This window comes from Protopterus annectens, chromosome 7.part0, assembly GCF_019279795.1.
Source record: "Protopterus annectens isolate FY-2018-M chromosome 7.part0, PAN1.0, whole genome shotgun sequence".
NCBI lineage: Eukaryota > Metazoa > Chordata > Ceratodontiformes > Protopteridae > Protopterus > Protopterus annectens.
Window position 1 is genome coordinate 1225842343 of NC_056739.1, and position 26796 is coordinate 1225869138.

Sequence of the window (26796 nt, forward strand, 5' to 3'; positions counted from 1 at the left end):
CTTTTGTATTTCTCCTGCTATGAGCATTACAAATCTTTCCATCAGGTAAAGCGTCTGTATGTAATACAGATGGAATAACATGATGTATATACAGACGCTTTACCTGATGGAAAGATTTGTAATGCTCATAGCAGGAGAAATACAAAAGACATTCTGAGTCTGTTGGTAAGCACTATGCTTAGTCTCCACTGATGTAATAGTATTTATGTAATGCTGCCATACCCAACCCTTCAGTCCCATCACTAATTTTCCAAGTTAAATTGCAAATGCTGTTTCCAACAAAAAGTGTTCCATTTTTAAGGTAGCAAATATGTCATTTTACAGTCACTGACAACTGAAGTGGTATTACTGAAAAGGGGATCAAGTTATGTTCAGCTTTTCATTTTTAGTAAGAAAAAAATAATGTGAAATGCTGAATGGAATACTGTATCAGTCACTGATATTGCAATTAAAGGAATACCCCCATCGTGTTCATTAAGTATATGTGCACAAACCCAATAGTCCCTAACATTAAGAGTTTTAGCTAATTTGTATAAGGCAGCAGAAAAAGTATTGAATTTAGGATGCCAATCACGTGCACTTGGTTCAGTTCTGATCAAAGACCTGTTCATATTTTTAGTGATACTTTTATCTGTAATAATTAGAAGTTATGTACTTACCATAACTTGACATCTGTGTTGTCCATTTTCATTCTTCCTCACAAATGGGTCTAGTATCCAATCCCTGGATCCAACTCGGCTGCAGATACAAAACTTTGGATCCAAATCTTGAGCTCCTTCTTCTACCAATGCACCATCCATCTCCAACTTCTCAGATCGAGTTTGCTGCCTTACTGTTCACTATGTTATAAAGACAGAACAGACACAAGAAACAACTGAGGCTCAAACCAGGAACATGAGGGATCCAAAAATCCTTCTAGGAATGACAAGGCCAGGGGATGGTTGGGAGGGGAAGCTGAGGAAGAATGAAAATGGGCAACACAGATGCCAAGTTAGGGTAAGTACATAACTTCTAAATCTGATGATGTCCTTTTTATTCTTCCTCATGAATGGGTCAGAGTCTAAAGCTACATATCTCTTGGGAGGTCCTTAAGGAAGGATATGCTGGAGTACTGTCAAAATAAAGGAAGTGTTTCTGGAGACAATGTCTAATTAGTAATGTGTAACAAAGGTATGAGTCTTGGTCCAAGTGGCTGCAGCATAGATATCGACTCGATGGAAGTTCTAGAGGAAAAAGCAGATGGAGCAGCCATGGATCTAGTGGAATGAGCTCTAGGAGGTCGAAGCAATTCCAAACATTTTTTAGAATAAATCAAGGAAATACAATCAGTAATCCATTTGGCCAGAGTAATTTTGGAAACTGCCTAACCCAAATTGTTAGGGGAAACGGATAGAAACAGCTATCAGACTTCCTGTACTGCTTTGTTCTGTCAAGATAAAAATGTAACTGTCTGTGAACATCAAGAAGGTGAAGCATATATTTGCCTGTGTTAGTAAAATTCAGACAGAAATCTGGTAATTGAATGGACTGGTTAATGTCAGTCTCCATAGCCACTTTAGGCAGAAAAGACGGGTTGGTCCTTAGGGACACCCTGTCTTTGTGGAAAATAATATAAGGAGGTTTAGACAATAAGGCTTGGAGCTCAGAAATTCTTTTAGCTGAAGTTCTACCTAGTAATGAAAGATCAATTTCCAAGAGAGAAACTTCATATCTTGCTTGTCTGCCAGTTCAAAGGTTTTCTGAGTTAATCCCTGAAAGAGTATTGTCAGATCCCAAAGAGGGGAGGGATTCTTTATTGGAGGTCTGAGGATGAAAACTCCCTTCATGAAAGTTTTACATAACCTGGAACATGCCAGAGAGAATGAATTGTTTTCTGCATGGAAGATGGAAATGGCAGCCAACTGAAGTTTAACATTAGAAAAGTTTGCTCCTTCCATAAAAAGGGTAGCAAGATAAAGAAGGATGACCAAGGTAGGTGCTAAATAGAGGTCAATATTTTGTTTGGAAGTCAATATAGAGAACCGTTTCCATTTGCTTCTGTAGACTTTCTTGGTGGAGGCCTTCTGGGAGGCCAAGATAATGTCACGAACTGGGGAAGCGAGCCTGGACCGTCTATTACTAGAAATTGGGAAACCATGTGGTCAGCTTGAGGGCAGGGAGATTGGGATGTTGAATTCCTGATGGATGAGCTAGAAGATCCTGACCGGGTTTCAATATCCATGGAGGATATTGTACCAGACTACTGACATGTTGTCTGTGTGGACTCTCCCCCTCCCTCCCTGTAAAAATAGGCATTCCCCATAGATCTATACTGGGTCCATTGCTATTTATTTTTTCACCAAACTACTCTATACTTCTTGCTCTCAGTCATCTCTTGTACAATATGCAGATGATTCCACTGTGATCACTATCTTTGACTCTCCCTCTGGTCTCATCTCTACTACCCAGACAGCCTTTACATCAGTGGAAATCTGCCTCACCAATAACCAACTAATCCTGAATCTCAAAAAAACTAAACTCTTACTCTTTCTTCCAAAAACTCTTAACCATCTCAAATCTTCTTTCACTATACTGTCAATAATACTCCAACTGTAGCCGAAACTAGCACCAAACTCTTAGGCATCAACATGGACGATCAACTTAAATATGACTTGCACATCAACAACTGTATCAAAAAGACCGATCAGAAACTAGGCCTTCTGTACAGAAACAGAACGTTTCTCACCCCTAATGCTAAAGTAACCCTATCCCATACCTATCTACTACCCAGTCTCTTATATGATTCTCAAATACTCACTAACCTTAATGCCACCCTCCTAGCAAAACTTAACTCAACCTACAACAAGGTAGCCAAATTCTCTGCTCAACATACTTATAAAACCCATCACTTTGTCTCACTAAAACACCTAAACTGGCTGGAACTACCTAACCTGCTTCTTCTCTATCAGCTTCAGATTATACATTCTATACTATACCAGCATTCCTATTGTCATAACATAACCTCATTTATATGCCACTATTCTCCAACTAGAAAACTCAGCAGCTCAGACCAAGACCTATTACTTATCGATAAACATAGAACTAAAAATGGACGCAACTTATATAGCTACCATCCTACCATCACTTGGAACAAGCTTCCACTACAAGTTTGATTACTAAATTAATCAAAACAATTCAAAGCAGCTGCTAAGGACTCTCTGGTCCTGCCTCTGTACTCACCCATCATAAACTGTCCCTCCATTCCTGAACCACTCTCTAAAGGACCACTAACCTTAACTCTTATCTTCCACTTGTTTATGGTTTATATCACATCTCCCCATGGCCTTGTCATCCCCCCTCTTCCAAACCTGATTTCCTAAGCCTCAGCCTTTTTCCCTTCCTATATATCCAAGCAAACCACTGCCTGACATTTTACTAAAACCCTTATTGTACTAACACAACAAGATATACTGTATAAGTCTCATCTACATGCCTGACTTTTAATGATGACTTATAAACATTTGCTTGCTTGTTATTAATGTTGTTAACACTTGTTAAATAATTGACTCTGTCATCCTTTTTGGAACATATGCTACTGATATTCTTTATATTGATTTGTATAATGCTTTTTTGGGGCTTTTCTCGTCGAACCTCCATTGAAAAAGGACTACTCCTGGTCAACAGCTGTAAAATAAATGAATAAATAAATAAATAAATAAATAAATACATACATATTTCAAGCGAGACCAGAGGAAGGGGAACCATACCTGACAAGGCCAGAAGGGGGCAATGAAGATGACTGAGCTCTTCAGACTGCTTGATTTCTGAAGGAACTTCAGAATCACAGGAAGAGGGGTTAGGCATAGTAGTGACTCAGGGGCCAATTGTGAAACACAGCATCCCTCTGTGACTTGCCCAGAGAGGGATCAGAGCAAAGTACTTGCTGCATTTATTGTTGAAGAGAGAGGCAAATAGGTTGCAGCAAGGCTGGCCTCAATGACTGAAGATCATATTCACTAATGTTTGATTGAGGGACCACTTGTGAGGAATCAGAATGAACCTTCTGAGTCTGTCTGTCAGTGCGCTGGTTTTCCCTGGTAAGTGCATTGAAAGAGAACAGTCTGAAAAGATCGTCCATTCCTAGTCCCTTATGGCCTCTCTGCACAATGGGTAGGAAGGGGTCCCTCTTTGTTTGTTGATGTATCAGACTATTGAAATGTGTGTGTGGACTGCAATGGTCCCTACAAGGAGAATGTCCTGAAAGACTTGCAGTGATAGGAGGATTGCTTTCATCTCTAAGACACTGATATGCAACCTGGTCTCCTTAGACCATCCTTACCATAAAATATCCCACCCCAATGGGAAGCATCTGTGGTCACATTGGCTTTTTGGATAGGAAGAGAGAATTCAGAAAGAATTCACCTGACTGGATCCAACAGTAAACATGATGTTTGCAAATTGGCGTAAGTTTTATGGGAAAAGACACAGGCTGGTAAAGAATGGTCCACTGAACCACCAGTGTCCACTGAAGGATTTGCATAAAATGTAATGCTAGAGGAATTAGAAGAATGGCAGCTGGAGTTGACCCAAGAGCTTGTAATACTAGTTTTGCTGAAGGGGACAGATGAGACAGTAAGTTCCACACCTGATTTCTCAATTAAGTGATGTGCTGAAGAGGTAGTAATGCTACTTGAGTCATAGTATCTAGTTGAGTTCCTTTAAATTCCAGAGTCTGTACAGGAGTTATCTTTGATTTGGCAAGGTTTATTGTAATGCCTAGGGAGTTGGAGATCTGAAACAAATAATCCCTGGCTTGTAGAAGTTGATGCCTGGTTGGTGCGATGAGGAACCAATCATCAAGATAGGAAAGCACCTGGAATCCTTTGAGTCTCACATGAGCTTCCATGACTGCAATGCATTTGGTGAACACCCTGGGGGCTATGATGAGTCCAAAAGGCAGTGCTCTGAATTGGTAGGGAATGGTTCCCATCCAAAATGTGTCTTCTGGAGTGCATGTCTATTTTCATGTGATAGTACACATCTTATAGATCTACAAAGCACATCCAATCATCCTTGTGTAGAAGAGGCAAGATGGACTGAACTGTAACCATTTGGAACTTTGACTTCTTTACATACTGATTTAAATTGCTTAGATCAATAATTGGTCTCAGGTCCCTTGTTTTCTTTGGCACTGAAAAGAAGTGGGACTAAGTTCTGAATCCTATCTGTTCAGGTGACCTCTTGGATAAATCTTTTCTGTTGCAGCTTTTGAATTTCTTGGACTGCATACTCACTTTGACTGGGTGGAATGTCCTAGAGTTTCTTCTTTTGGACAGGAGGTGGAATGGAAAAGGGTATGCAGTAACCTCTGGATATGATGTTTAGCATCCATGTATTTTTGTGATATTCGTTCAGGTTTTGAAGTGCAAGGCAAAATGACCCAGACTGCCTCCAGAGATGCAATGTTTCAGGAGCACTGAAGAAGTCTCTGAAGCCCTGGTTTTGTGGACCCCTTCTGCCCCTGAGGTGACGTCTGCCACTGAAACCTTCTCCTCTGCCTCTGGAGGAATTATCCCCACACAATTCCTGAAAAGGTCCTTGAGACTTTCAGAACCACTTTTTTCACCACCTTATTAGTTCCTAGAGAATGACTGTTGAGGGGTAGAAAACAGCAGCAGCAGACAGGGTCTTTCCCTTCTGCTCACTGTGGGTGAGCATGTCTTTCACTGTTGACCCAAAAAGGAAGAGCCATCAAAGGGGGTGTCACGAAGGACATACTGCCAGCCCAGCTAAGTGATTATATGTCATTTCTGAATATCAGCATAATTCATGTAAGATGCTTGTGTTACAAATGTATTAAAACTGTATGCTATGTGTATATCAAACTAGGTTTGTACAGGCATGCGTATTAAAAAGGTATTTTCTAAAGTGCTTGTGCTTAAAATGTAACCACAGCATGCCCTACTGGAAAAGAACAGAAATATACATGCACTGTTGTAACTGTTTAGATGTACACATTTTAACAGTGGAAACTGGAATACATGAGGTTAACTTAAAAAAAAAAAAAAAACTGAAATTAAATTACTTTATGGCTAGGCCATAGAAAGGTGTTATCTTTCAGTTTCAATGCAGCAAGAGACACAATGCCTGTACTAGAGAAATGTTCTGTATTGTCTTTAAATGTGGATTAATGTAAATTGTTTTATGACTTCCACCATTTTCCAAAGACCTAAGGAAAAGCCCTGGTCTACGTATTTTTACAGGTAGATGATAAATGATACCAGCTGCCATCAATATATAGTTTTGGGGCCTGGTAATTAGGAGTAAGAGGACAAGCAATGATCTAATTCTGCAAGTTATCCCAGCAGTACTATTTGAGATATTAATTTAAGAAGTCTCTTAGAGAGAGACAGCATTCTGTATTCTGTCTTTCACCTGACAACAACTAGACAAGATCCATTCACCACACCTCTGCCTTGCTCTGAGTAAGTAAGTATAAGGAACAGTATAATTTTCTTAGATACAGTCAGGAATATAGCAAAGCTTAATTTAGATGTTTTTCTTTATTTGAGACTGTCCTGCAATGTTGTTTTAAATATTTCCTGTGATTTTGAACTCTGATGTCACTGTAAATATATATACTGAGTATTTTCTTGGTATTTTATTATTTACTATTAAATATATTTAAACATTTCATTGAGGCTGAGCTGTGTAGAGATATTTAAGTTCTGAGAGTACTTGCATATTTATTTGGTGACACTGTGGGTCACTCCTAATAGCCTAGCTCTTGGTCAAACTACCATTTGTATTAATAGCAACATTACACAGCATGATTGGACACCCTTTGTTGAGGGCCTTAAAGTAGCTGATAAGGGGTTCTGTTGGCAGTGATAACTACCTTATAGTCTGGGCAAAAGAAGGCATAGCTAGTAAACCTGTGCCAGCCTTTCCCAGGGGTGTGTGTGTGTGTGTGTGTGTGTGTGTGTGTGTGTGTGTGTGTGTGTGTGTGTGTGTGTGTGTATAAAACAAATCTCTAAAAGTGTGTGTGTCAGCTACCTGGGCAGGGACACGAAGCACTGGTTGGACAGAGAAAGTGTTGGAAGACTTGGCTTGGAACCCTGGCTAAGGACTCAACTCTATAGCTGTGCCACTGTAAATCTGGAGAAAGACAGAGAAACCAGCCCCAGACTGAGTGTGGTCTCTGTGTGTTCTTAATGGAAATTGCACTTGATGCAGAGAGCTGCATCTGGAAATACTGTGTGTGTACTTTGTCATCCTCCCAGTGTACGTCTCCCACTGGTGCAAGTGGTATGGCTTGAGGCTCCTTGATTAGTGGTTCAGTGGTGGGGTGTCACAGGGGGCAGTTACAAAAGATGCCTTGAAGGGTTCCACAAAGTCGCACAGCCTCATCCAGGTATGTCTCCTCATGGCTATGCCTGAACCAGCTGCCCATGAGGCACCCTCTGTTGTATGGCAGATCAGCCTCATAGATGAATTGGCAACAGACGAAAGAGTAGCCAAGTGGGGAGAAACCTTCTTGAGATTCTCCTCAGACATGGACTCAGAGGGAGAGTTTGAAAGCTCCTTGATCATATTTCTCTGTAAGTGAGTAAAATGTGCCAGGTAATTTAATGACCTCAGAGCGAATGTGGCTGAGGTGTATATGCACTTTCTAAATCTGTCCATTGCTCTGGATTCCCTCTTCTGTGGATGGACAGAGGAGCTTTGCTCGGCTAGCTCCTTCTTAGTGGCTGCTGCCGCAACTATGGCATCAGCGGGGACACCCTTGCTCCAATGTGGTTTGTATGAAGGAGGAACTAAAAATGTATCCAGGTGCTTAGGGATGGGATCAACAGTATCCCGTTTCTTCCAAGACTGGCGGGAAACTAGATCAAGAAGTTGATCCGCCGGGACATAGATGGGCCAGCCCCGAAAGCCTCCAAGAACACAGATTCCTCAGAAGAAGAAGCTTGGAAAAAACAGTAGCCCTTCTGTTTAAGGATTTCTAGGATTCCCCAAAGGAGGCATCATCAGGCAGTGGTTGGGGGAATCCTTCTCCCTCATCAAAACTGGTGTCCTCTGTGAGAGACTCCATAGGGGAGTCTATGTGCCTGCTCTTGCATGTTTTCTTGTGGGGTATGTCTTCTGTGGGGTGCTTGGGGAAGGTGTTGGAAGATGAAGGGATCCCTTTGGAGAATCAGTTTGGAGGTTTCCCAGAGTTGGATGATCTTGAGGAGCAGGAATGATGGGTTCAGAGCTTGGACTCAATGAGGGCAAGGAATAGGATCCCAGCTATGAGAGGACAGCTCTCTATGCAAAGAGAAGGCACTTTCTACTACCTGAAAAGCTGACATACCTGGGGATACTGCTCCCCCCTCATTGGCACTGAGACAGCCAAGGACAAGAGTTTGGGGCCAACCCCAGATTTGAGCTCTCCAGAGAGAATTTGACCTGAGCTGTCAAGAGCCAAGGTACCAAGGGGGATGGATGGATATGAAATTATATAAGATCTGAACCCAACCCCTTGGAACAGGAGCTGAATTCCTGGATCTGAGACCTGCTTTGATCAGACAGTACTGGAGCAGCACTGGTCAGATAAACGGGTGGAGTCAAGGAAGGAAGCCTAGCCCAATGCGATGCCAGCTCTCTCTGGGATCTTGAATCCTGAGCTTCCATGACTACAGGTCTGACTAAAGAAGGAGACGATATTGGTTGGATAGGTGCACTCACATATCCGAGAGGGGACAGAGTTGGGAGGACCCCCATCTGGATCTAAGCCCTAAGAAATCTATACATCATCCTGTCTATATCTGCCACTGTCAAGCCCCTTTAAGGCCTGGATGAAGCTGAGGAAGCAGGCCTAGACAGTTTCTTTGGGGTATGAAACAGTTGTGTTGGCGGACCAAGAGAAACTGGCATTAAAACAAACTCCAGCTACTGGATCCTAGCTGTCAGATCCAATGGTCTGGCATCCATGTAGGATGAAGATGGTACTGGAGAGCTGGTGACAGTAATCATTGCTATTGGATCTGAAGAGGCCTGTGGATCCGAGATAGGTGTCATGATCTTCAGATCCAAAGGGGTTGGATCTGAAGTTTTACTGTGTTTCTCAGAAGCCTCCAACAAGGCCCTCAGAGACTTCTGGAGGGTTCTTTTCATAGAATCTGTGGAGCCTTGAGAAGTTTTAGAGGGGGGGGGGGGTTGAAACCCAGAAGTAGAAGAAGCTGGAAGCAAGTCTTTCAGAAAAAGTTCATTGCACTGATTGAAAAGTTTCCTGGGGTTAAATGTGGCATATATCTCACAGGTGGATTTGAGATGATCAGGCCCCAGGCAGTAGACTCACTTCTTGTGGGCATCAGTATTGGGGATCTTGTGCCTACAAGAAGAGGCATTTCTTAAAGTTGATGGATTTCTCAGACATAATTATAACTATAACTACTAGATAAAACTGTATCAAGAGCAGACAGATTTTAAAGATTAAAGGGGTATGAGCTACATGCTCTGAATAACCAGTACTCTCACACTAAAGAAGTTATACAAAGTAGGGCAGTGTAAACCCTGTTAACACTCTATACTTTAACATACAAAATATTTTGTATGTAATATTTTAATCTAGAAAAGTGAAAAAGGCAAATACAGAGAGGACAAAAGGGCACAAGAGGCAACAATAACAGTTGGGAGATGGGAAAAAATAAACCCTAATGCCAATGACTACCTAAAGACAATAAGGAGGAGGAAGAGAGAAGGAAATAGAAATTATGAAATTTAATCATAAAACTATTGAAGTTTAACATGAAAATACTAAGAAAAGTAACTCTCACTGCTCGAGATCCAGAATCGTGTCCTGTAGCAATGGCAGGAAACGAGATCTGAGGAGTTGGTGATGGAATAGTGCATTATGGGTATGCCTCTCAATCTCTTAGAGGAAGAAATCTGGGCAAAGTCATGAATAAAGGTGGGACAAAGACCCAAAAAAGGGACAATTCTTAAATATTTCTCTTAAAAGACTTAGAAAGTTGATAGAATAACAGGTTTTGCATTAGCATGAATTTTCTGAAGGATATGAAGTCTGAAACTCCAATGTCTGTCATTATTTTCTAACATCAGTTTTGAACTGTTTCCAACTAATTTTCCAGAAAACCACAATTTATGAAAAACAAACCAAAAATATGAAGCAAAAATCTCAACATTCTGCAAAAATCTGTACAGTTGAGAGGTATGATTATGGGTAGAGGGAGAAGCCCGAGATTTGTATCCAAAGTCTTGTATATGCATCCGAGTCAGATCCGGGGATCACATCTTAGACCCATTTATGAGGAAGAATGAAAAGGACATCATCAGATAAAATTATTCAGTACTTACAGTTCCAATGCAGATTCTGCTGATAGGGATGACTGCAATTAGGGATACAGACAACAGGCAAGAGGGAGCTGGAATTTATTGGAGAAAACTAGCAAAGGGACCAAGGTACTGGAGCAAATAACTAGAGAGGGAAAGGTAACATAATGGGAAGACGCATTTGTTTAGACTGCAGGTTAGAGATTATCAAGAACTGATATCAGAGTATAGGCAAAGAGAAAGAAATAAGGGAGTGCAAAACAAAAGACCAGCACTGGTTGAGATTTTAGTAGAATATAGAATAGAAATAAGAAGTTATGTACTCACCATAATGTTCCATGTTTGCTGCCCATCTCGCCTTCATCCTATGCTGGTTGGGTTCAGAACCAAGCATCGGTTCCGACTCAGCTTAATTCAAAAGCTCGAGAGCTTCCACTGGCTCAAAGCTATACCCTATCCCATGATGCTCAGGGAAAATGACCCAGATTTTGTTTGCAAGCGAAACCATGATTATTTACCTATGATTAAACCACTATGTCTAGACAAGACTCAGAAGAGAATCAGAGACTCCATAAATCCAATCATAATAAGAAAATGCCCGCCCAATCCTCCACAAGGGAAGGCAGGGGAAGAAAGGTGGAACGCAAGAATGAAGGCGAGATGGACAACAAACATGGAACATTATGGTGAGTACATAACTTCTTAATGTTATGTTGCCCTATCTCACCTTCATTCTATTCTGGTTGGGACAGCATCCCTAGCACCTTCTTTCTTGGGTGGCTCAAGAGAAAATACTCTTCAGAACAGTGGACCTAAAGGAGGCCCTGTTCCTGCAGGCCAAATCTACTTTGTAATGAGTGATAAAGGTATGAGGCTTTACCCATGTTGCTGCTGCACAAATGGAATTAATTGGAAGCCTGGCCTGGAAGGCAGAAGAAGTTGCAATAGCACTTGTCAAATGGCCCTTCACTTTGACTGGTAGCTGTCTCTTTTGGGAACTGTATGTGTAGGAGATAAATTCTGTGAGCCATTTAGAGTGTGTGACCTTTGACAATGGAAATCCTTTCTTTCTTTCTGAAAAGGACACAAAAAGCTGGTCTGACTTTCTGAAATCTTTAGTTCTATGCATGTAGAAATGCAGTTGCCTCTGTACGTCCAACTGGTGCAATCTATATTCTGCCCTGTTGCCATAATTTGGGAAAAAACTGGTAAGTCAATAGATTGATTTAGGTTGGTCTCTGAGCACACTTTTGGTAGAAAGGAAGGTTGGTCCATAAGGAGACTCTATCTTTATGAACAATTATGTATAGAGGACATATACATAAAGCTTGGAGTTCAGACACTCGCCTGGCCAAGGTGATGGCCACCAATAATGCTGTCTTCCAAGACAAAAACTTTATGTCACATGATGATGCAGATTCAAAGGGAGGTAGAATTAAACAGGACAGAACAAAATTTATGTCCATGGAGCTGGAGGTTCTTTCACTGGAGGCCTTAGTAAGAAGGTACCTTTTAGAATGGCTTTACAGAGTCTGTGGGACATGATTTCTTAGTCCCATTTCCCCAATATGAAAGCTTGATATAGCGGCTAACTGCACTCTAATTGTAGCCGCTGCCACACCCTCATTACAAAGTTTAGTGAGAAAGTCTAACACTGCTGTGATGGGGGCTGTAAAGGGATTTATGTTGTTTTTGGAAGCCCAGTGTGAAAATCTTTTCCATTTACTAGAGTATAATTTTCTAGTTGATGCCTTGCAAGAGGAAATCAATATATGTCTAACTGCAGGAGAGATGTCATGGAGCCTGGCTATTTGTGGAACTCGAGCAGCCAAGCTGTCACTTTTAAGATTTGTATGGATGGATGGAACGTCTGCGACGAATGAGTCAGAAGGTCTGGAACTGGGTCCAGAATCCACGGTTCCTCCTGGAGCTGGAGCCACAGAAAGGGAAACCATATTTGCCGAGGCCAGTATGGTACAATGAGAATCACTTTGATTTTCAACGTGTTGGCTTACTGAAGAACCTTTGGTATCAGGGGAAATGGAGGGAAGGCATAAAGGAGTCCTGGGGCCAATCATGAACGAGCGCATCCCTTGGTGACTGCCCTGGAGGGGGAATCAGGGCAAAGTAGTTGCTGCATTTGGAATTCAAGGACGTGGCAAAAAGGTAACAGCAGGGCTGTCCCCATTGGTGGAAAATCTCTTCCGCAACCTCTTGTTTTAGGGACCATTTGTGAGGCATCAGAATAGCTCTGCTGAGTTTATCCACTATCACGCTGGATTTCCCTGGGATGTGCATTCCTATCAGAAAATGTTGAGAAGAGACTACCCATTGCCATACTCTTTGTGCCTCCCGACACAGGGGGTAGGATTTGGTTCCTCCTTGTTGTTTATGTACCACACTACTAATATGTTGTCTGTCTGAATTGCAATTGTTCTTTTCAGGAGACAGTCTTGGAATGCTTGCAATGTGAAGAGCACCACTCTCATCTCTAGGACATTGATATGCAAGTGGTTCTCGTGTTTCTGCTAGATGTCCTGGACAGTCTTTCCCAGATAATGCCCCCTCCTGCCCTGTCTGAGAAGCATCTGTGGTCATTGTGGCTACTTGTTGTAGTTAGACAAATGGTCGGCCTATAGTCAATTGAGTCGAATGAAGCCACCAGCGTAGGTCCTTTTTCCAGGATTCTGTGATGATGATCTTGTGTGACAGTGGTAGATCTTGCATGGACCACTGGGAAAAGAGCAGCCATTGAAGAACTCTCATGTGTAAATGCGCTAGAGGTACCAAAATAATTGCAGCCACCATGGTGCCCAGAACCTGCAAGACAGTTTTTGCCTGAGCTTTCCTTTTGCACAAAAGATTCTCAAATTGGTGGCGAAAAGACTGAATCTTCTCGGGAGTATGTTTGGCCAACATGTTTCTTGAGTCTAATTCTGCACCTAAGAATATAAGATTCTGCGATGGCAACAAGGTAGATTTTTTGAAGTTTACTGTAATGCCTAGTTAGGAACACAAGAGAATGGTTTCATCCCTTGCTTTTATTAGTAGGTGCTTGGTGGTGGCAGTTAGGAGCCAGTCATCTAGGTATGGAAACGCACAGAATCCTAGATGCCTCTAGTGAACCATAACTACTGCCATTTATTTGATGAACACTCCTGGGGGTGTAGTGAGACCAAAGAGCAGAGTTCGAAACTGGTAGTGACTGGCTCCCAGCCAAAAGCGCAAATGTCTCCTGGATTGCCTGTCCATTTTTATATGGTAGTATACATCCTGGAGATCTATCGAGCACATCCAATCGTCTTTCCCCAGAAAGGGGAGTATCGACTGCAGTGTCACCATCCGGAAATTTGACTTCTTGACAGACTTGTTTAGTCTGCTAAGATCCAGAATGGGCCTCCAGTTCTCTGTCTTCTTTGGAACTAAAAAAAACTTGAGTAAGTTCTGGATCCAATCTGGTCTGCGGGGGACATTTTGGATGACTCTTTTTTCTAGCAACTTCTGTACCTCTAAAGTTGCATAATCCCTTTGACTGGGTGGAACATCTGGGACGGATTGTTTTTCTGATGGGGAGAGGAAAAGGGTATGTAATAACCTCTGGATATAATCATCTGCACCCATTTGTCTTGTGCAATTTCAAGCCAGGGGTTCAGATACAATGAGAAGCAACCCCCAACTGCCACCAGAGACGGACAGATGGGCTTCCTCTCAGGAGCGCTGAAAGGGTTTTCCAAGGAAGGAGTCCCTGACCCCCTGGTTTTGTAGACCCCCTCTGCTGTGAGGTCAATGTCTTCCATTGTTACTTCCCCCTCTGCCCCTATGGGAAGAATCACCATGTGCATAAGGAAAGGCTCTTTGGGACATGCGGAACCACATCTTTCCCTCCTTCTAACCTTTGGGATAAGGTCTAGTTGTTGTTTCTTTCAGTTTTTCCTGGTTAGGGGTCACCACAGTGGAACTCCAGTCCGCTAATGATTGGCAGTTGATTTTTACATGCCGAGTTGCCAGCCCTGACACACAACCTTCAATGAAGGTACGCCCATTCACACATGTCTCCACACAGAAGACGCTCTAGCTGAGAATCGAACGGGGCAACGTCTTGCTGTGAGGCAACAACGCTACAGCAGCACCACCACCGCTTACTACTGGGATAAGGTCTAGTGGGAAGGGAAAAACAGACTCCCATGGCATATAGAATCTTTCCGTCCTGTTCACACCTGGTCAAGGTCTCTTTAACTTTGAGCCCAAACAAGGACGAGCCATCAAAAGGGGTGTTAATGAAGGAAGACTTACAGGGTTCAGCAAAATTACATAAGTGTGACCAGGCATGACTCCTTAAGGAGATGCCTGTACCCGCTGCCCTGCTCGCTCCATTGGCTGCTTAAGAAATCAGTCTTATAGAGCAGTTTGCCATGGAGTTTAAGGTGGAGAGCTGTGAGGAAACCTTATCTGAACCCCCTGTAGCTACAGTACCTTGAAGGGTATCTCCTAGCTCTTTTAGGAGATCCCTCTGTAGTCTCATAAAATGGGTCAGGTAATTCAGCATTCTAAGAGTAAATGCTGCTGAAGAAAAAAATAAGCTAACCATATCTGTCCATCATTGGAGAATCTTTGTTTGGGGGATGAACAGATGAGGAAGTCTCCAACAATTCCTTCTTTGTGGACATCCTTGCTGAGAAAATCTTTTTCTGTAGGTGCTGTAATGAATTTGTTTGGCCTCTTTGGAACAGACTCCACTGAATCCGGAGAGCCCACACTTTCCAACTAATTATATTCATCAACTGATCAAAAGGCGGCATCACCCAAGAGGTGGAGGGGCGAAACCCAAAAGCTCCCAGGTACACTGACTCATCCTCAGAAGGACTGGTGGGTTTCCAGCCACCCGTCTGCTTAAGAATCTCCAGGATGTCTGCAAAGGAGACATCTTCAGAGGGAGGAGGACCGTGGGGACCCTTCTGACTCATCTGGATTGGTGTCTGAGGTGATAGACTCTTCCGGGGAGTCTATGTGCTTCCTCTTGCACAATCTCTTCCGAGGAACCTCCTCAGAGGGGCACTCTGGGGAAGTTTTGGAAGAGATAGTTTCACCCACAGGGTCTTCCTGGGGTTTAGGGTCTCTGTGCTTGGGGGGGAGTGATGGTGCTGAGACCAACACAGGGGCTTCTGGGGGAAGAGTACTTGAACCAGAGAGGGGAACAGTCTGAGATGACAGCACTCTCTCCATCAGTTCAAAAGCCCCCTCACTCTGCTCTGAGGAGGTCCCCAGCTCCAAAGAACTGGGAGACTGAGCCCGCAGCAAAGAGGCTGGCTCTGAAGTCGATGTAGGAGCCAAGCTCAACTATGCCGAAGCCCTGAGGGGTACAATCGGTTCGGACAGCTGTCCGATCTGACACACCTCCCCAGACCAGACGGGACAGCATCGGCTTCTAGACTCCTCGAATTCCGATGGAACCGAGGAAGTCAGAGCAGATGTCAGAACCAATAATATTGTTGGAGGTCTTAGTGCTGACATTTCCACTGTGATCGGGTCCAAGTGCTCTGGCTCCGAAACCCCAGGTCTGGTCGGAGGAGGAACCCAAAAGAGAGAAGAGGTCTTTGCACTGGTTCCTTCTGGGTCGGAGTCGACAGAATTTTTGCCAGTGCTGGTGTCCTAAGGAGTCTCCTCACCACTCACTCCACATCATTATCTGATAAACTTCTGGAGGATTGGGAAGATATGGATGGAAACCTTGCCCTTTGTAAGATTGGAGATTTTAGAATCGGAGTAACCGGCTCCAATACCGGGGAATGGCTCCAAAATTGATAATCAGTTGGCTCTGGAACTGCAATCGGAGTCGATGTGGGAGACTTTTCGGAACCAAGAGCCCTTGGTTCTGAGTCAGACTGAATTAACATTTTTTTTAGGTGGCTCCAAAGATGGAGCCAAGATCGAAGATTTTCTGCCCAACTTCTCCGATTTAGATGAAGAAGAAGAAGGGGGTTTGTCAGGTTTAGATTTAGAGCTTTGAGTCCTTTCTAGAGCTTCTGTAAAAGGAGTTTTCAATAAGCCTTTTACAAACAATTTGTTCCTGAGCTCCAGCAACACCCTGAAGCTAAATGCATAACAAAAGGAGCAGGATTCTTGTAGGTGGAGGCCACACAGCAAGTAAACACAACTGATGTGCCTGTCTGTCAGGGACATTTTTTGCTTGCATTTATCACACTTTTTGAAACCAGACGATTTTGGTTCCTTAGAATCCTTAGACATATTGAAGCTATACATAAAATAACTCTTAAGAAGTAGCTTATTAAGAGCCATTTAGCACCCAGAAGACTAACACAAAGTTTAACAATATATAATCAAGATTGATAAGCTACAGAGAACACTAACTCGTTAATCAAAAAGGAACTTTAACAATACTATATATATATATATAAATATATATATATATATATATATTTATGTGTATATATATATATATATATATATATATATGTATATATATATATATATATATATATATATATATATATATATATATATATATATATATATACACACATGCACACACACACACACACACACACTTTTCTTTTTCTTTTTTTTTTTTTTAATAAGGGGAAGAAGTCCTCTAATTTAAATGGACTTCCACTAGAAACAACAAGGGAGCAGTCCTCTAACTTAAACGGACTCCCTCAACAAACAACAATGGGAAAGAACGGGAAAGGGAAGGGGGCAGCTCTCTAAGTTAAATGGGCCACTGGAAGCCCTCTAACTAGCTACCTTCTAAGGATACAACAAGCTTGGTAGGGATATGTTTAAATTACAATAATACAAACAGGCCTAACGACACAAACAGAAAAAAAAAAAAACAGCCAAGTAGTGAATTAATAATCCTCCTAGGCACTAACTGTAAAAATGTTAAGAAATAACTCTAAAAAGGTGGAAAAAGAAGAAATATAAATAAGAAAATTTTCACTTAGCCAGGATAGTAACAGAGATGAATCAACTGTAACTGGGATCTTTAGAAAAAGGTAGGAGCAAATTACATAGGAAAAAAATGGGAATTGTGAGAACACTATATACAGGAGAGGAATGAGGTTTAAAAGCAGGCAGGATTTGATGAGCTATGTAATGTCTGACTGACAATGATTGGGTAGATTATAAGTGATGTATAATGTTTGCAACTAAAACTATGTCAATATGGTTTGTGATGTATAAAGCTTGCAACTAAGATTATGTCAATATTGTTTATATAAATGAATGATTGCCTGTGTCATAAGTGATATTTTAATAAAGGTATTCCTTGTTAAAAAAAAAGTATTTACAGTTTTGATGGTTGCAGACGACGCTGTACTCACAGTTCCAGATGACAAAAGTAGACAAAATAAAACTGATAAAAATCAAAGTAGCTGTTCTGATAATAGGTCCATACAAAAATTGAGCATGTTGGGGGTAAAGAGGGATTTAAGAAAATGTAAACACTGATGCTGGATTGTTCATTTATAGTTTGTATACAGTCGATCTTGAAATAAACTCCAACCTTAACTGTTGGTTGTGTACAGTTTCACAAACTATTTTTGGTTGCTTGATACAGTATCTGGTTCATTGTCCAAAAAGAATAAAGAGAATTATTGATGTCTGTTTCAGAATCAGGAAAAAATAATGTTGATGCTGATGAAGAAAGAGTCACTAAGTCTTATCTCTGACCAAGATGATGTTATGGAGTCACTCAGTTTCACTTTCAGATTTGTTTTGAATGGCAAACATTCTCTTTCACTTCCAGATTTGATCCAGATGGCAGAATGAAAAAGTCTTTAATCTTCACTTCCAGATGCAATGGTGTCCCTAGTGTTTCATCTAGTACAAATTGCAATAGGTTCTGCCATTTCACGATGGATGATCTTGACAGCATCTTAAATGTGCTCATCATGAGGGAGGGTCTTTTTGACATATGACACATGGCTCCAGTTGGGCATTCCTTCACATCAGATGGCAGTAGTGGTTGTTAGCAAAACCAAGTAGGCCCCTTTCCATCTGGGGCATAAAGCATGTTTTTCAGAGGAAAATTTAATGTAGACAAACTCTCCTGGTTGTAGGGCATGAAGATCATTCACTGTAGGCTACCTCAGAGCCACAGAAACAGTTTTGTAGTAGTGCTGCAAAACATAACAGAAAGTCTTGTGATACAGAAAAATAGATTCATTCACATTTTGTAACTCCAAATTTTTTGCTAGGGGTATAGCAAGAATTCCCATGGGTTTACCCATGAGAATTTTATGAGGGGATAACTTTCTAATACTACTAACTGTACTCTGCATACTGCATAAAACTAAAGATAAAGCTTCTGGGTATTTAAAACCAGTCTACTCACACAAATTAGCAAACCACATCTTTATAGTCTAGTTTACTCTCTGCACAATTCCTGAAGCTTGTGGTCAGTATGGGCAATGGTACTGCATATTGATATCCAGTGTTCTTACAGATCTGTTGCATTACCTGACTACTGAAATGTGCACCCTGATCTGAATGAATACAACAAGGAACACAAAATCACCTTCATCCTTGGCCCTACTACTAGGTTTGTGTTTAAATTAAGTGCTAATTTCGAAACTCATCACATAGCGCATTTAGCCTACTGTACAACATGTTTGTCATTTTAGGTAGGCCAAACTAATAGAAGTTTTAAAGAACAGGTTAGGGAACACCTATATAATATTAGAACTTCTAACACTATGAATGCATTATCAAGCAGAGCGCCTCATTGGCCCTCTTCAAAAGGAACCTTGATGATTGGATGGGAGATAGGAAATTCACCCTGGGGATCATGTCAGTCGCCCTGCTAGACAGGAGTCCAGAGAAGTAAATACCGTGGGAAGAAATATCCAGGGAATTGTTATGACTAGACTTGCATAGGCCCTAGGGCCGATAGCCTAGTACCAACCTATGAACCTATTAGGGAAACATGTAGTTGACAGCAATCCCACTGAGATAGGTGACATCAAGAATATTACAGAGAAATTGGAATTTCGATGGATAATCAGGCTGAGAGCAGATGGGGATGGAGTTGAATGGCAGTGTGTCACTCAAACCTATTTTGAAGGCACGTGGTCTACCTAGGTGAATTAGTGGTATGAATGTGAAGTATTACTTATATTATTTTTTTTTAAAATATTCAATTTGATATGACATGTTATGCTCGATGGTCGATAGTACATATATAGTTAAGAATGTGTTGTTTTTTAATCTGTTTTTATATGTGTTTTTATGGTCATGTAGAACAATGTCTCTTTTTAATATGACAGCAAATATCATACTTCTCAACTGTACAGATTTTCGCAGAATGCCCAGATTTTTGCCTCATATTTTTGGTCTGTTTTTCATAAAATTGTGGTTTTCTAGCAAATTACATTAAAGATTGAAGTTAGAAAATAATGACACACATTTGAGGTTCAGAGTTCATACTCTTCAGAAAATTCCTGCTAATGCAAATCCTGTTATTCTATCAACTTTCTAAGTTTGTAAGAGCAATATTTAAAAAGGGTCCCTATTTCTGGACCTTTGACCCACTTTTATTTATGGCTTTGTCTAGATTTCATGCTCCAAGAGGTTGAGAGGTATGATGGCAATGTTATTAAGTGTTGCCAGTTGTGCAATACTTTGTATCTCAATGGATGTGAGAAATGCTTTTTCATTGGCTGATATGTTCTTTACAATGTGATTCTGATAAGTCAGTTTCTTTTTTAAAATGCATTTTGTATTTTTTGATATTAATGGTCTGAAGAAGTGGTCGTAAATATTGTGCAAGCACTAACCTTATAATAACTTTTCTCTGAAGACTCAGCTGTGTGCTGGCCCATCCTCTTTTGTTGTGCTTTACACAATCTGGGTATCAACTCCTGAAGGTATAGTACTTGCATCATTCTTTGTACAAGAATAAGATTCTACTCATCTAGAAAAAGCATCAACAATGACAAGCACATACATAAAATGTATGTTTTGTGGAGTTCAAAGTCCAACTGAATGGCACAAAATGGCCCCCCATGGCTTTTTAAAAGTTTTCGTGAGTGCTGGTACAGTCTTTAACAAGTTATGTTCTAAATATATTACACAAGTGTTAACAATACATTGAGTGATTTCTGAAAGGGAAGGGACATAGCAATCATTTAAAATCTGTTTTAAGACATTTTTACCTAAATGAAAAGGCAAATAGTAAACATTAATCAACTGATTTAAGAAATATTGTGGAGCTACCAGCATTCCATCTGGGTGGCACCACAAAATGTCCTGAGAATGGCTGTCGCCTTCACAAATCCATCTCACCCTTTCATAGTCCTCAGTTTAGTTCTGGAAAGATAACAATTCCTGTAAAGAAAAAAAGAAGTTATGTACTTACCATAATGTTCCATCTCTATTGTCTGTTTTCATTCTTCAACTAATGGGACTGGATCTGATCCTTGGAATTGAGGAATTGACTCGCCCGTTTTACTAACTTGTGGCCACCAATGAACTCTTAAGCTCCTTCCTTACCCACAATGCACCACCCCTAACATCCCACATATCTTCTTTGCAACTTGACAGGAAGCCTATAAAGAAATGCCATAACTGGAGTGCAATACAAAAGAGACAGGTGTCCAGAAAAAGGTCATTCCTCCAGAAGTTAGTTATGAAAAATGTAGGGGGATGGTGGGTGGGGAGTTAAGGAAGAATGAAAGTGGACAACACAGATGGAATGTTTTGGTAAGTACATAACTTCTTTATCTGATGTTGTCCATTTTCATCATTTCCTCAACTAATGGGACAGAATCCCAACTACCTAATTTCTTGGGTGGACTCTTAGGAAGGATATTCCGGAGTATGGTTGAGCCAAAGGCAGCTCTTCCCCTTGAGACCAAATCTAGTTTGTAATGAGTGATAAAGTTATGAGCATTTCACCAAGTTGCAGCTGCACAGATATCATCCATAGAAGCTCTAGACTGGAATACAGCAGAAGTTGCCCTACATCACAATAAGCCTTTAATAGTTTTGGTAAGGGGAGATTCAATTTTTATAGATAAAAGAGATGCAATTTGTCAGCCATCTAGCTAGAGTTACCTTTGTAACTGTTTCACCCAATTTATAATGTGCAAAGGAAACAAATAACTGATCTGTCTTCCTAATCTGTTTTGCTCTGTCGAGGTAGAAACGTAATTGTCTATGAACATTAAGTGCAACATATATTCCCCTTTATTTATATAATGTGGAAAAAATACTAGGAATTTAATGGATTGGATAATGTTGGATTCTGACACCACCTTAGGAAGGAAGGAGAGCACAGCATCTACCACAAGAGGAGTGATTTCTGGCCCTAAAATTGTAGTTTATTGGCCGCTTGGGCAGTTTTTCCATCCCTTTCAACTTTCTGGTTTAAAAGCCAGCATTTGCATGGGATTGCGCTTGTTTAAGCTCCGCAGATCCAGTTTGGGCATCCTGCAGACTGCAAGAGCATCAGGAAGGAGAAAGTGATACTCTAAGTTCCTCCATTTTGATTTTTTCCTAATTGACTTCTTTCTGCACTTGTTTTTAGTCATTTTATTTTTATTTAATTGCATTTATTTAAACTGTATTTGCCTTAATATTGCTACACACTCAAATGTGCTAGCTTGTTCTGCATTTGAACAGTTTTCACTGCTGTTTTAGCTGCTTTTCTGTAAAAAAAAAACAAAAAAAAAAAAACAGTTCTAAGCTTGTTTCCCGCCTTTCCTGTAACTAGTCTAGTCTAGATACAGATTTGCTGTATCCAGGACTGTTTGTAAGCTTCTGAGCCCGCCAAGCCTTTCTGTGTTGGAGGGAAGCCTTCTAGCTTATCAGTGGGAGTGGTAAGCACTAGGTAGCCTATCTACCACAAGAGTAGTGGTTTCTGGCCCAGAAATTGTAGTTTATTGGCCGTTTGGATAGTTTTTCCATCCCTTTCAACTTTCTGCTTTAAAAGCCCATGTTTGCGCAGGTTTACGCTTGTTTAAGCTCCATGCAGCAGTGCCATGCTGAGGTAAACTATTACTGGTGCCAGAAAGTCTGCTCTTCAGTTTTTCCATTAGATCTTGCAAGTTCTTTCTCTCTCTCTCTCTCTTGCACTTCAAATAGCTTAAGCGCTTTGCACTTCAACATGCTTTTGTAGCAACTACTGTAGCACAACTAAGTGCCATCAGCACTAGTCATTCTTCATGGAAATAGCTCCAGTACCTAGTAGTTACGACCACCCCTCCTGGGCATGATTAAAGGCCAGTTCCATGTGCTTTCCTCCTATTAACCTGGTGCACTTCAGTATTCTGAGGCAGTGTAGCAACTGCCTCATGTACACAGACAAACCTCTTCTCTTACCTCTTAATTCTCAGACTTGTGATAGATGCACTTATATCACCAAATTGGAAGCTATGTACTCTCCAACACAAGACCAGACTAGCTGATCAAGAGGAGAAGGTCAAGCTGGTCAAGAGGAGAAGGTCAACCTGCACCACACCACATGGAACACATAGTCCTCCAGAACACCTACCATCACAGATCTCACATAAAAACACAAACCACACACCCACCTTTGCGGAGGCTCTCAATAGATATTTACCCGAACAGCAGAGACCACCAAGACAGAAACACACTCGACCACCACAACACAGCACAAACCACAGGACACATGGCTCACCACCACAGTGTGCTAACCTAAGCCCCTAAAGCTAAACACCTTGCCCAGTACACTAATCATAGGTGACTCAATATTGAGGGACACAGATATTCCACTCACTAGGTTGAATAAGGAGATTGTAACAGTCAGCTGTCTATCAGATGCCAGAATCCGACATATAATACATGCACTCAGGTCACTCCACAACATTTATTATTTCTATTTTTATTTTACATTTGTTGACCAGGCTAGGCTAACTGGATATATGTCCATTTTCAGTAGAGGCTCGGGGAAATAAGCTCCGATGAAAACAATAACAAAATCATATATACAAATTTAATGTAAACAATGCACAATGCAGGTACATTAGAGAGAATAATCAAAGAGGTCAGAAGTTCATAACATAGTGCAAAATATGCAGGTATAAGTGTAGTATAATACAAATGCAGTTTCAATACATAATATATGAAAAAGAAGGCAGCTGATTATATACAACTTATTAGTACAAAAGTAATCACATTAATGAAATTCAAGATGTAAGTAATAGTATCTAGAAGGAGAAGGTTTGTTGTTCTTAAGAAAAGTATCTTGATTACTGAGAAGAGAAGGGTAGGCTGAACCAAGTAAGAAGAGCTAGTTGATCAGTCAGGTTTAGTGCAGGGGCACAACCAGCGTGTTTTGAGGAAAAGTTTCAATTTGATTTTGAAAAGTGATATAGAGGGAAGTGAGGAAAGTTCGCTGGGAAGAAGGTTCCAGGATTTTCCAACAGTATTAGAGAAGAGAGAGTCCCCAGCCCTGTTTGACTTACAAATATTGACAAGAAGTTTATGTGATGATCATAAGGTCTTCAGATTGCTGTAGGAGATGATGAGGGTAGATAGCATAGGGGCATTTGTAAGTTGGTAGAGGGTTTTATGGACAATGGTCAGTTGGTGGAATTTAAGCTGATTTTGTAGTTCAAGCCATCCTAGCTGTTTTAGATTGTAACAGTGGTGGGTTCTGAATGGGTTGCCTGTAGCAAATCTGGCTATGTTATTGTAGGAGTTTTCCATTTTCTTAAGGTTGGTTTTAGACAGATTAGTATATATGGGTGAGGCATAGAGGACAAGTACAAGTATGACTCTCTTATTGTTCATGTGGATGTGAATGGCCTGAGATGCACCTCCCTGGACTACATGAAAAGAGACATGGTGGAGTTCTCGGATCATGTGGCCCAGGCAGGTATGACCCTAGCTCTGAGCAGTAGCCTACAATCACCCAGAATGATACTGCAGTACAAACAAAAAATGATTGACTTCAATAATTGGCTAAGTTTCTGGTGTCATTCTAAGGGGATCCAGTATCTGTTTGCTTAGGATGACATGATTGACAGACCTCAATGCTTTGACAGAAATGGCCTGCATCTGTCACCCCAGGGTTTCTGGGTACTGGCTAAGGCTCTTGCCACTCCTATAGTGCCTTTTTTAGATGGTGTTCCAAAGACCAAATTACCACCATAATAGCTATAAATAAATGCAATCTGAGGGTCATACTGCTCAACAGTAGGTCTAAATCTCAAGATGCACTCGCTCGAAGCAGTCCTTAAAATGGAGAACATCGATATTTGTGCTGTAACTGAGACCTGGTTTAAAGTGGCAGGAAGCACCCCTGAGCTACCAGGCTATAACTCATTCCACACCTTTTGGCCCCGAAATATGGACCGAAACTCCAAAAGCGGTGGTGTCTCCATATTCATAAAGGATATGCACACCTCCAGACTAGTAGCCCAGCATAACGCATCTGAGATACTTCAGGTACAACTAACATTGGGTAACATGGCGATCATAGACTGCTAGGTCCCCAACCATATCCCTAGACTCTCATTCCATGTTCCTAAGCACCCTGGAATCTATCAAGATCTAACTCAACACTCTCATACTAGGAGACTTTACCCCTCCATCAACTGGGAAAACTACTCAAGCGCCAATACACTGGCCCAACGCTTCTTGGAATTCATCGATTCCAATGCCCTGGACCAGCTCATTCTGACTCCCACTAGAGGAAGCAACATCTTTGACCTGGCTATTACTAACATGGGTGACCATTGCTCTACACCAATAGGCAATCCCTCCCTGGTCAGATCTGACCATAATCTAATCACCATGGAAATTCACATCTCACCCACACCCACCTTAAAGTTAACCACCTTGAAAAACTTCTCCAAAGCTGACTTTGGACTCCTAAAAACAGAGGTGGCTAATTTCATGGCTCCCATGCCAATAGAAAATTGCTGCATGACTGCCGAATCATACGCCAATGCACTGAACGAACATGTACATAAATGCATAGAACTAGCCATACCCAACAGAACCAAGACGCTCTCCTCCAAAAAAAAGGAAACCAATCTGGTGGTCCCCTGCCATTAATAAACTCTACAACAGAAGGAAGAAACTGTTGCAGAAAAAGGTGAAGTCCCAAGACTGGAAAAAACTCCCTTATTAGCCTCAACAAAAAGTTGAGATCCCTCATCAAATCCTCCAAAGCCAGGTATGAAGGCAGAATCACAGCAGACACTAAGCCTTCTATAGTTATATCAAGAACCTCCACGGCAATACCCAGATTTGCTCTGAGTTACTGCACAATGGTACCGCCAGTACTGAGACAACAGATATTGCCAAGAGACTGGCCGAAAGATTCAGTGCCAACTTTACCCCTCTTTCCCCCCAAAGGACCAATCCCAATACCAGAATAATGCCAGGCACCCAGCATTACTGCAGCACAGGTTAACACTGCATTGTCCAAGGCCAAGAATACAGCTTCCATGGGACCTGATAATATCCCTGGCTGCATTTTACATGAACTACAAAGCAAACTGGCACCACATTTGTGTGCCCTGTTCAGTCACAACCTCACCTCAGGCTTTGTCCCTACTGAATGGCGCACTGCTACAGTGATCCCTCTCCATAAATGGGAATGACTGCAGACTCTGGGAATTACTGCCCCATTAGCCTGATGAGTCTGATATGTAAAGCGATGGAGCGCATCATCATGGACCTGATTAACAAAGATATAGGAAGTATCCAAACTCTAGACCCCATGCAATTTGGCTTTGTGAAAGGGAGATCATGCCTGCTCAACCTGCTTGACTTCTTTGAGTCAGTCACCAGGGCTGTGGATGAAGGTAGGGTAGAGCATACAGCCTACCTTGATCTGGCCAAGGCCTTTGATATCATTCCTCACTCGAAAATTATTGATAAACTCATCAAACTAGGCATCAACCCTTATATCACTAGGTGGGTTGCAAATTGGCTCAGAGACAGAATACACAGTGTGAAAGTAGTGGACTCCAAGTCAGACTGCTGAACAGTCATGAGTGGAGTCCCACAGTGATCAGTCCTGGGTCCTCTCCTGTTCATCATCTACTTCTCAGAAGCCCAGGCCAACACAAAGGGACTCTGGCTGACCAAGTTTGCAGACAACTGCAAGCTGAGAACCATTATTAACACCCCAAGTGATGCAGACATCCAACAGAAAGGTCTCACTGTGACCAATGACTGATGTCAAAGCCATGGCCTTAAGCTTAACGCCAAAAAATGCATCATCATCCTTTTTGATAAAAACTCAGTTCCCACTAATTATCACATCGATGGGAGCCCACTGAACACTGAAGGTGTTATAAGAGATCTGGGGATGCAGGTTGTCAGCAACTTCTCCTTCGACCACCACATTGCCACTGTGGCAGACAGTCCTTCTGCGTGCCACATCTCATTATCAAGGGTTTTGCATCTGGGAAGAAAGACATCACCGTCTCTCTCTACTCTTCCCTCATTAGACCAATCATCGAGTATAATGCCCCATTTGGC

The 26796-nt window shown here is 41.5% G+C and overlaps 1 protein-coding gene across 1 annotated transcript in view; it reads right to left on the reverse strand.

The window, feature by feature from the left end:
• The window catches only part of DNAH1 (dynein axonemal heavy chain 1), a 5225710-nt gene that overhangs the window by 2313758 nt on the left and 2885156 nt on the right, over positions 1-26796 (reverse strand). Inside the window, exon 42 of the mRNA XM_044076389.1 lies at positions 21956-21963. Within this exon, the coding sequence (XP_043932324.1) occupies positions 21956-21963 (8 nt within the window). The remainder of the gene's footprint in view (positions 1-21955; positions 21964-26796) is intronic.